The sequence below is a fragment of the Lathyrus oleraceus genome, chromosome 1 (genome assembly GCF_024323335.1).
Source record: "Lathyrus oleraceus cultivar Zhongwan6 chromosome 1, CAAS_Psat_ZW6_1.0, whole genome shotgun sequence".
In the NCBI taxonomy this organism is placed as follows: domain Eukaryota; kingdom Viridiplantae; phylum Streptophyta; class Magnoliopsida; order Fabales; family Fabaceae; genus Lathyrus; species Lathyrus oleraceus.
The window spans coordinates 425,754,141-425,766,464 of record NC_066579.1 but is presented as its reverse complement, the minus strand read 5'-3'; the positions used below and the strand labels follow the sequence as shown (position 1 = coordinate 425,766,464).

General features: G+C 35.1%; 1 protein-coding gene and 1 non-coding gene across 2 annotated transcripts; one reads left to right on the top strand and one right to left on the bottom strand.

The window, feature by feature from the left end:
- Positions 1-5,928: 5,928 nt before the first annotated feature.
- On the bottom strand, positions 5,929-6,000 carry TRNAP-AGG (transfer RNA proline (anticodon AGG)). Its single transcript has one exon. It is a non-coding gene; the product is annotated as a tRNA-Pro (tRNA).
- A 99-nt stretch (positions 6,001-6,099) lies between these two features.
- On the top strand, positions 6,100-12,129 carry LOC127079075 (uncharacterized). Its single transcript, XM_051019487.1, has 8 exons — positions 6,100-6,280; positions 6,386-6,718; positions 7,231-9,959; positions 10,047-10,316; positions 10,975-11,055; positions 11,357-11,468; positions 11,544-11,610; positions 11,889-12,129. The coding sequence occupies exons 1-8, from the start codon at positions 6,202-6,204 to the stop codon at positions 11,983-11,985; spliced, it is 3,768 nt and encodes a 1,255-aa protein (XP_050875444.1). The 5' UTR covers positions 6,100-6,201; the 3' UTR covers positions 11,986-12,129.
- Positions 12,130-12,324: the final 195 nt, after the last annotated feature.

Genomic DNA, 12,324 nt, shown 5'->3' with positions numbered 1-12,324 from the left:
GATTGGTGATAATATGGTTTCTTGGAAATACTTTTCAAATAACAATGAACTATGCAGGTTCCAATGGGAAACCATTGAAGAGTGGACATAGGAAAAGTGAGGACGAACACTGAAGAAATGTAAATCTCTGTGTCATCTCTCTCTCTCTCTCTCTCTCCCCCCCTCTCTCTCTCCTCATCTCCCTCTCTCTCTCTCTCTCTCTCTATCTCTTGCATTTAATATTGTAGTAGTTGCATGCTTAGGTTTTTCAATTACGTTGTATTACATCGTTTTTTCATTGATAACGATTTATTACGTAAGCATTAGGTTATGTTAGAATTGGATAACTAGTTAAGCTAGTTTTGTGATTGATAATCTTAAATCAAATTGAACTTGGAACTCCATTGATTTTATTATGTAAACACTTCTTGTGCACTACACAATAGAAGCAAACCATATAAAGTGTTTTATCATTATAATCTTTGATATTTGTGAAATGATTCGTGTTGACTTGATCAATATTCAAATTGTATAATTTTCATTTTCACATCAAACTTTTCGCTCGTAATGCATTTTTGAAAACACTATGATTTAGGAAACTGGAGGTTGAATTTTAATTTGGGTATACTCACCCTCTCTAGACCATTTTTCTACTTCCATATTCACACCTAACACTCTGAAGATCTAGTACATCTTATGGTTGTCACTTGTTCTCATATAAGAAGTGTTGTTTATCTTGAAGAGTTGTTTTACCATAATTTCCCATAAGGGGAGATTGTTGTTCCCAGTGAACTGGTCCTTTAAATTGGTGGCATATAGAAAAACAACACCTTGGAGTAGTGTCCAAGTGTTCAAGATTAGTCTAGCTTGCTAAAATTGTATGGAACTGCAAAAGGGACACATGCTGGACGCGATTTTCCAGCAAGTGGTACAACATCTAGGCCTTGTGCAACAGGCGCCAAATTGTTGCATTTTAAAATAATACTTTAGAAGATTCAGTTATGTTTTATTGCTATTGGTTTGGCAATATGATTATATGATTTGTTGGACAACTGTGAAGATCAAATCATATTTAAAAGAGATTAAACTTTGAAATTATAATAAATAAAATCATATCTTTTTGTTGGAGATACTCGAGAGTAAAATCAAATATCCAACAAATTATGCAAAGATTTTAGACGTAAAATAATTGTTGATCCACAAGGAAACAACCCTGAGTTATTTTTCTATATAATGAGCTCAAACCTACATTAGAAGACAAGGATTTACACTGAAGATTTTAGAGTGATAGGGTTTAGAAGAGTCCTTGTTATTTTCATGTACACCTTTATGTTTCAGTAACTTGACATATAAGTTTTGTCTAGTTGAGTTGTAAATTCAACATTGTTATGTACACCTCCATGTTTCAGTAACTTGGCATATAAGGTTTGTCTAATTGAGTTGTAATATTCAACATCCTTTCATCTTATTAAGATTGAAGTTAATCAATAGGTTTTAATGGTTGTTTGCCTTTGTCACTGATTGTGTGATATAGAAGAAAGTGAGTAGGTTCTCATGTTTATGAGGAGACTCAAAACAGAAAGTCATCGGATAGTGTTAGGAATAGGAATTGGACAACATAGTGTTTGTTGTTGCTTGTAAGACTAGTTGTATTAAACTACTAATAAGTGATATTCCTTTCTTGGGTTGTGGATAAACCCCCAAGATATAAGTGTAGTTTCACCGAATTGGGTAAATAATTAACTGTGTTAATTATTGCTTTTCGGCTCCATCATCTAGGAATTGTTATTGTAATGGTTATGGTGTATCTTTTTGAACTTGTTGTCAGAGCACCGCGTTCGACATCTGTCCCATAAGGAATAAATTTGTAGAATTGAATTGGAAAACTCAAAATTGAACATCTGATTAACACATGACTCATTAAATAACCTTTAAATCAAAACCATAAATTTTAATCTAATAATCCATATTTATTCTTACCATTCTCACATAACATAATCATTCTCACTTGATAAGAAACACAGTAAAATATTTCTAATGAAAAACCACCATATTTTTACTAAAAATGCATTAAAATAAAAGATTTTTTTTTGAATTTTTTGCAACTTTTTTTCATCTCATAAGAAACACGGTAAAAACGTTTATACGTATATACTTAAAGCCCTTATGTTCTGTGTTTAAGTTGTTAAAAAATTTCGTTTTCCACCGATCACAAGCCATTATGACTAGAAATTAATTGAATTACACCAAATTTGACTCAACTAAAATCAACTTGATAAAAATTGATTTAGTTCATATTAACTTATAATAGTTTTTATCCTTTTAATTTTATTCGCCTCTCTACATCACTGATATAACTGTCACACATGTAATTGTATCAACTATTTTTCAGCTTGTGTCAGACTCTTTAATGACTCAACCTTCTCATGCGAAGACACAATTTCCGTTTATTTTGACTGAGACTTCAATGAATTTATTTTAATAAGTTTTCTTTTCCATATGTTAATATGGTATCAGGAGGATAAGATTAATATGATATTTTCCTACTTTCGTCATCATCACGCTTACATTTTCTGATTGGTTAATCAGATTTCATCGTTTTCTCATTGGTTTATCTGTTTCCAATCCTATCTCTTTGTTTATCTTTCTTCTTTTTTCCCTATCTTTTGTTATTTTTTATTTTCATTATCACTGCTTCTCTCTCTCTCTCTCTCTCTCCCAATTTTTTTTCACTGTCCCTCACTTTTGCATATTTTTTCGTCATCTCCAACCATGACTAACATCGAATTTCAAACCTCGCCACCATCCACACTGATCCCTAAATCACCCATCCACCGCCCACATCTAAAACCACCATCGAAAACACTAATCTATGCTACCAAACAAACACATTATATCCATTCTACATGCATCCCAGTGACAACCAAGGTATGTCCATTGTACCACCATCAATGGGCAACCAAAATCATCACTCATGGTCTCGTTCGCTCAAGGTTGTCATTCATTCCAAGAACAAATTAGGATTACTTGATGGAACTCTAATGTGACATGACTCCACCAATCATACCACTCTCGGGTGGGATCGCTATAACATGATTGTTATGGCTTGGCATATGAACTTTATTGAATAAAAAATTAATGAAAGCGAGTTGTGGATGGACACCGCACACAAAATCTATAAAGAATTACAAGACCACTACCATCAAGGCAACTTTTTTAGGGTTTCATACCTTCGAGAAGAAATCTTCATTCTCAAGCAAGGAGATTCCACAATCACCAATATTTCACGTCTTTGAAAAAGTTAAGGAATGAGGTGGGAATGTTTTGCTTTATCACAACGTGTGTTTGTGTTATTAAATGCTATTGTAACCTCCTTTAAACAATCAAAGAATACCAAGAGAATGGCTATGTAATTCGCTTCTTGAAAGGCCTTAACGAACAATATTCAATAGTTTACTCTATAATCATGCTTATACATCCTATCCCACCTATAAACAAGGTGTTTTCTCTCTTAATTCAGTAAGAACAACAATTTACCGCACCTATCAAAGAAGACAAGTTTGTAGCTCAAGTCTCAAAACCCTTTAATAAAGAAAAACCCTGGGATTCCAACAACAAATTTGCTTAAACTAGTTGTGGCGAGGTCTCAAGATTTGCACATACTATCAGAATCTCGGTCACACAATAGAAGTGTGCTTTAAAAAGCACGGTTTGCCAACATACCTCAACAATCACAATTTAGCTCACTATGCTAAATCCGAAGACTGTGGTATAAAGAACACTCAACATCAAACTGAAGCCTCTCATGAGGGGAATTCTATTGAGTTTAATGTTGAACAACAACAAACCTTTCTTGCTTTCCTTACTCAGTCATCCACTTTACAAAGTTCAAATATCCATCATCTAACATGTCTTATGCTTCACCATCAGGTACCACCAATTTGATTCCATCTCCTAGAATTATTGATAATAGTTAGATTCTAGATATAGTCTCCATGGACCACACGTGTCACTATAGAAATATGTTCACATATTTAATTTCCACCAAGCCTGTCCATGTTAGGCTCCGTAATGAGACTATTATTGAAACTCAATAGGTTGGGCTGTTATTTTTAACAATAATTTTTACTTAAATGACGTTCTTTATGTCCCCTGTTTCTGCACCAACCTGGTTTATGTTCCAAAAATGACCAAAACTTTTAATTTTCACATCATTTTTAACTCTCACAAATGCATCATATAAAGGACCTATACTCTAAAGAAGATTGGTGCAACTGAGCTTCTTCACAATTTATATGCACTCACTTGTCCCAATTTCCAACATAACTTTATTGATTTTCCCATATTCATTATGTTTATGCTAATAAGTGTAATTTGTGGCACCAAATTTTGGGCCACAATCTAATGACACTCTAATTCAAATAAATAAACTGTTTCCTATACCTCACATGTTGAAATCCCTCGCCCCCTGTGATGCCTGTCTATCTGCTAGGCACATGAGACTTCCCTTTCCCATTAACATTACATATTCTGATAAATGCTTTGGCCTCATTTATATGGATATACGAGATCCTTTTTGCACCCCATATATGTTAGACCACCATTATTCCCGCACTATTGTAGATGACCATATCCGTTTATGTTGGATTTTTTTTTCATGAAACAAAAGTTTGAAACTTCAAATTTGATAAAATCTTTTATTAACGGTGTGAAAATCCAATTTCAAACTTGTGTTAAAACACTGAAACCTGATAATGGACCCAAATTCACCCTTCAAAGGTTATTATTTAAATCAGGGTATCATTCATCAAACCACGTATACTCACACACCCTAGCTGGGTGGATTTGTGGAAAGAAAGCATCGACACCACTTAGGGGTCACTCGTGCTCTTCTTTTCCAATTTCATTTACCAAATTTCTTTGGCTCATGCCCTTTCTCATATCGTTTTTATAATCAACAAAATGTCGTCCACGTTATTACATTACAAAACTCAATTTACTTTACTTTTTAACACTATTCATGATTATAATGCCCTTAGAACTTTTGAATGTTTAGCTTATACCACTAGTTCTAAGAGACATAAAACCAAACTCGACACTAGATCCCTTGAATGCATTTACCTTGGAAAAAAACATGGTGTCAAATGCCATGTCCTCTTTGACATTAATAGTAAACAATTGTTCATATCTAGAGATACCATATTTTATGAACAAATATTCCGCTATCTGACCATCAAACAAGCTACAACCACCTTGCCTTATCCTATATTCCCTTTTAGCCATGACAATTTATGACTACACAGAAGATTAACCCTACACCTACCCACACACTAATTCCCCTAAACTTGCTTTACCTACTTCTAATTCCCCTGAACCACTGTACTGTACCTGCTTCTAACACTATCCCTCTTCCCACTAATTTTCCCGTTCCTACTGATCAATAATTTAAAATCGATTCAAAATTTCATACAATTATTTTTTAACCCAACCTCATGATTCATCCCATAGTAGAAAAAAAGAGAAGAAAAAAAACCATTCATCATTTCATAAATTTCTCTTAAACACTCTGATTAGAGATGCTTAAATATAAAAATCTAACCATCACACACCTTCAACATAAATTATTTACATGCGAATCAGTTATAAACATTTTACAAATAATTCAATATTTTAAGTATTAATTAAATCAACTCATAAATCAAATAAATCCAAATCGAACTATGTATAATCCAAATTCAATTCATTTAACTAAACTACTTAATTTTTAGGCTAAAGTTAAATAATTTTAATTGAAAAAACCAATTTCAACAAATTACTTATTGAGTGAAGTTTCGAAAGCGTTTCGAAAGCGTTAAAACTTAGTAGTAGTAGACAGTAAATACCAATTCACATAGGTAGAAAGTAATAATTCAATACTCAATACAGAAAATAGAAAAAAACAAAAATAATGGGGCATTCCGAGAATTGAACTCGGGACCTCTCGCACCCTAAGCGAGAATCATACCACTAGACCAAATGCCCATCTTGTGAAATGCTTCAACTAAAAAATACTTATTGTATACAATATTACAGTAATGTCGTTATCTCTGAAAAAACACTTTCTATCTCTGAAAAAAAACCCGCAATTTTTTCCCTCCAGAAAATGTCGTTATCTCTAACCCTTCATTTTCTTTCAATGCCCTAATTCGATTTTAGGGTTTTCTTTTTACCTTGACGAGTCCAATGGCGAAACACGAACAAAATCGCATTCTCAGAAACGATGTTAACACTGAACCATTCGATGATTCCTCTTCACACTCAAGTAAATCTTCTCTACGATTCATCGATCTATTTTATTATTATTAAAACCAATCTTTAATTTTCATCAATTTTTTTTATCAATTGTGTTTTACTGATTGATTCATAGATGAAGAGGACGATGACAAAGAAAATCGATACTTTGAAGATACGGTGCCGTTTGACGACGACGGAAGTGACGCTGCATTTGAAACTGAGGTGGTGAACTTTGATGAGGAAACTGAAGGGTCGGATATTGCTGGAGAGACTCAGATATTGGATGATTTTGATACACAGATATTGGATGAAGGGTATGAATCTGAGGGGACTCAAGTTTTGGAGAATTCAGATGATGAGGTGTCTGTTGATGATACTCAATTCATAGACAGTGATCTGGATAGCAAGGTGGTTGCGACTCAACCGACTAGCGAGAGCGGGTCTGACAAGAAGCAAACTGGTTCTGGTAATTGATTCCTTTACCAACTGTCAATTTGTTTGGTTGTATGTGAATTAAGTTTCTAAGGACCTTTAGTTAGTGTTAATTCAGTGATGTCATTAATCTGATTGATGAATATGAAGAGATGAACTAAAGTACTGTATTTTGTGTATGTCACTGTGATTTGTCATGTGATTTATTTGCAAATAGGGAAATGATTTGTAAAAGAAAATTACTTTAAGGACTAAATTTATCTGGAGTGTTGTAGTGGTGGCTGATAGGAAGGTAGTTATAGATTTTGTTAGCAATAGTACTTACCAACAATATATGCCGTAATGTATAAGTTTTGTCCTTATTTTAATTGGATATGCCATTTTTGCATCACTTTCTTTCTATGGTATTTTATTTCTCAGTGTTGTTTGATTATCTCCACTTTCACTGACTAAATGCAATGTAAAGTTAATTGTTATGTGGTTTCTTTTCATGTAAATATACTTAATTTCTTTTGATTTCACTAGCAAAATTTATATTTCTTTTAGGTTCAGTGCCACCACGGTTTACCTTTATCCGTGCAGAATCTTTGCGGCAAGCTGCTTTAGCTAAAAGCAATTTGAATTTGAAACATACCCATGATCAGTCCAATCCTATCACGGGTATGAATAAAAGAGAATCCTTTCTTGGACCTTCTGAGAAGGTTGGAGAAGTTGATGAGGAACTCAATCATGGGAAACACAATGTGGAAATTGAGGGATTTGAGAATGAAAGTATGTCTAACTTTGCTAGAACAACCGTAAGAAAACTTTTCAATGATGATTTACCTGTTGAAACAAATGGGCCTTCACTTAGCAACAATGATTTTGATGAAGAAGATAGCTTGGACAAGTTTCCTGACTACCATGGAGAGTTGGAAAGGTTAAGCTATGTTAACTCTCAGGAACCCGGAGAATTATCACAGAACAAGGCTCTTGATTGTGTAGATAGGTTTCTCAATAGTAATTTTATGGAGTTCAATGAGAAAACTAATTATTTTACGAATATGGAGAAAAAGTCAGAATCTCTTCCCTGCTTTAAAGGGTTACACAGTTTGTCCAAGAGAATTAATGATAGAAGCAAAGCTAAACAAACTGAGATTTTTGACTGGGACGATAGCTGCGAGGATGAAGGCGGAGGAGATATATACCTAAGAAGAAAGGATGATTTCTTTAAAGGTGAAACACATAGGCCAAGATCATTGCCAGGAAGCCGGAAGGTCAAATCATGCCGACCAAAAGGTGTTAAGGAAGATGAACAATCAAGTTTAGCTATTAGAAGGAAAGCTGCAGCTCACTCTGAATCAAAACTGGGGATGCATAATCTAAAAATAAGGGGTGACAATAAGCAACAAGTCACAAGAAAGTTGGAAAGGAATATTGCTAATGAGTTGGATGAACAATTTAATGCCAATTGCTCTAGAGGAGAGATGGGACCTAATGGTAATGAAGATGGACAAGAAATGTTGGATGTAGGTTTAGATACTCAAATAGCTGCTGAAGCTATGGAAGCCTTAATCAACACCGTGGAGGTTGCTGATCGTGTTGCTAATGATGCCACTCGTGTTACTAGAAGTAGGTCGACTTATCAACTCAACAACTCTTCCACTGGAAAAATGGGGCCAGTTACACCAATGGAACGTACAGGAAAGTATGACAGGAAAAGGAAATTTGATGGAAAATCAGATTTGCAAACTTCAGGTTTATCCAAGAAATCCACTAAAAAGACTGGACAATGTGAAAAGGGCAATGTGACAAGGAGATCAAAGAATATTGCTAATGAATTGGATGAACAATTGAACACTAATTGCACCAAAGGAGAGATGGGACCTAATGGTAATGGAGATGGACAGGAAATGTTGAATGTAGGTTTAGATACTCAAATAGCTGCTGAAGCTATGGAAGCCTTATTCAACCCTGTGGAAGTTGCTAATCACGTTGCTAATGATGCCACTTGTGTTACTAGAAGTAGGTCAACTTATCAACTCAATAACTTTTCTACTGGAAAAATGGGGCCAGTTACACCAAAGGAACATACAGGTTTATCAAAGAAACGTACTAAAAAGTCTGAACAGCATGAAAAGGGCAATGTGATGAGCAGATCAAAGAAGAGTAAGCTAAATGCAGAAGGCAACCAAACCTCAGGGGCTGATAAAATTGGTAGGATAGTATCACCTCCAATAGGTGAGCAAAGAAAGTCAGCTGAAGCTTTAAAAAGACATCACCTTGATGAGTTAAAGAATCTTGAAAGTAATGATGGAGGGAGTACTGTTGATAGAAACCGAGTTCAGGATGAAGTTTTTCATTGCACACCAATTGCTCGTAGAACTAGACGGTCCTTAGCAGCAAGAGAAGGGCCAACAGGGATTGACCCCCATGAGAAAAGTACTGGAGTTCGTCTACCACAGCCTGAAGGGTTAGGTCCTAAATCTACTCCGGGGTCTTCTGATCACTTTGCAGTAGATGATACTACTGAATTGTGTCAGCAGGAGAAATTTGCTTCAAAGGAAAATGTTGTTAGTGTTAGTAATGGCGTTTCTGTTGATACATTAGATTACCCTAGAAGAAGGAGATCTCTTAGGATTACAAGGTTTTCTAATCATGGCGAAGGATCTGAGAGTTTAGTTGGTTCGTCTAAGTCATTCAAGCAAAGTGGAGATATTGGGAAAGGGTCATCTAAGTCATCTGAGCCAACTGAAGATATTGGGAAATCTACTGCTCAGAAGAGAAAAGCGAGGACACATTCTGGTGTCAAATCGCATGTGAATAACTACAGTCCTTCATCTTCACGTGGTGGTTTGGTAGCACCTTCTGATGACCAAATGCAAAGAAAAACTTTGGAGTCAAATTTGAACTCAAATGTTAAGAATAATGCAGATGTCTTGTTGTCCACCAAAAATTTGGAGGTTACCATTTCGGATGAATCACTAAGAGATGGGTACAAGTCACCTGACATGGCTACCACATCTCCAGCTAACTGTAAGACACCGGTGAACGATGCATCACCTGTTTGTATGGGTGATGATTATTACAAACAATCATGCAAAAGAAAATATTCAAGAGCATGTGATCTCAAAGTATATCGCGTGGATCTTCGTAAAGAACTTAGTAGCTTAAATGCCATTAGACCTGAATTAATTACTCCCTCTAAGGATTCAAGAAAGAGGAAGGATATGGCTGATGTTCGAATTCTTTACAGCCACCATTTGGATGGAGATATTATTAAGCATCAGAAAAAGGTAAGATCTGTTTTTTTATAAACTCTGTTTGTCTAATACATACATCTAGCTGTGTTAAAGTTAAATTGTTTCTCATGTTTATTACAGATACTAGCACGACTTGGAGTTTTTGTGGCGTCCTCAATTGCAGATGCAACTCATTTCATAACCGATCAATTTGTGCGTACACGGAATATGTTAGAAGCTATTGCCTTTGGAAAGCCGGTTGTCACACACTTATGGATTGAGAGCTGCGGACAAGCCAACTGTTTTATTGATGAGAGAAATTACATATTGAGGGATGATAAAAAGGAAAAGGAGTTTGGTTTCAGCATGCCAGTCTCACTAGCACGGGCAACCCAGCATCCTCTTTTAGAGGTAAATGTAGAACTCATGAAATGAAAGGATCATATATTGACCAATGGATCATGCTTGTATTGTCACTAGTCAGGGTTAGATGAACCTTATTTGACCTTTTTAAAAGGTCATACTCACACAGCTTAAGTAATTTCCGTTTTTGATCATCTATGCAAATATTGCTTGGTCATATTACGCATCTGACCTCACTTAATTTGAACCATATATCTGTATATATGCTTGCAAACCCTACCTGATGAGCTAAAAACTTGGTTGTTTTATATGTCTCACAAAGACTTAATCCTCTTAACAACTTTTCTTTGATGTCTCTCTAGCATCAATTGTAACAGTGTCGTCACTTTATTTTTCAACTTTGTGCAATTAAATAACCTGTTCTTTTAGTGTTGATCTTATACCTTTTGCTGATGTGAAATTGTGCTGCGTCATTTACTTGTATCCTTTGTTAACAATCAAGGTGTTGTAAAATTTACTCGTGTCACATCAGCAAAAGGTAGTCTGTCTCATCAATTGCTTGAAGGGGTTAAATTATTACACCAAAGCTAAGTGAATCAAAGTTGATGTCAAACTAGGAAAGGACAAAAGCCTAATTAAGCCTATTTCAAATACAAACATATGCATTTCTTTGTTGCTCATGATAAATCATCATAATTTTCTGCAGGGTCGAAGAGTATTTGTCACCTCAAATATTAAACCTAGTAAAGAGATCATTTCAAGTTTAGTAACAGCAGTTCATGGTCAGGTATGCATCTTTCTCCTTAATTAATCTTCAGTTATGTTCATGTGATTGGAGAAAACATCTGTTTGGATATTGCCTCGTTTCCAGGTTTTTCTGTGAAAGATTCCTAGATTAAACGAGTTTTCTTTGTCAAATTTGTTGTAACTTATATTTTATTATTAATCAGTATTGTGGTTCATTAATGATTTTTAGTCATGAAACTGTCTATTGTTGTCTCCTGGGCTCAGAAATACAGATCTATGTTCATATAATTGAACTATTTTCTCTCCCTTAATATATCTTTGCCTGTGACTGCGTCTCCTAGGCCGTGGAGAGAGTTGGCAGATCTGCTATGAAGGACCATAAAATTCCAGATGATCTTCTGATTCTATCTTGCGAAGAAGATTATGCCTCTTGTGTGCCTTTTCTTGAAAAAGGTTAGAAACTGGTTCCTCTGACTTAGAAAACATATCCTCTGCACTAAATTAAAATGCTATGTTTTGCAATTGCAGGGGCAATGGTGTACAGTTCAGAATTATTGTTGAATGGCATAGTTACTCAGAAGCTGGAGTATGAAAGGTCTGTTAGTTTTTGTGCTCGTGTTATTAGTGAACTTGAATCGTTCTGTTGGGAACAGTGTTTTCATTGGACACGGGTCTTTGTCCCCTGGGGTAGGAGGATTTTAGAACTTTTTTGTAGATCCAATTCCTTATGCAGGAATTTCTGCTCTTAACATATTTTAATTTGTAATGTGCTTCTACACATTTGCATTTTCTAGATTGAAGATTTAATGATTAAGGTTATGCATGCTAATATTTATTATGGTAGCTCATTCCTGATACACGTTTTGGTTGCAGGCATCGTCTTTTTGCAGAACACGTGAAGAAAACCCGTTCCACCATATGGTTGAAAAGAGATGATAGAAAATTTACTCCTGTGACTAAATGCAATTAGAGTTGTTTGTTTCTTCGCCCAATTTTCCTCATGGTTATTTATACTTTTGGTCATATGTAGATGTTTCTTGGCTCGTATCCAGACAGTTTCTTTAGTGTATATTTGTCATGGAGAATAATGTGAAATATGCTTTTGCCTTCTTTCCTTTCAGCTGTGTTGCTATTATATGATAAGAGCAGGAAATACAATCCCATCATTCTGTGATTCATGGTACCCTCAGTTTGAAATGAATCCAACATGACAAATAATTAGGTGAGATAATTAGAAGCTTAACTTGACTCCACATTTGGTTTAAAGTCTGGTGAAATGAGTACTGGTTTTAACCCTTTTTATTTTGCG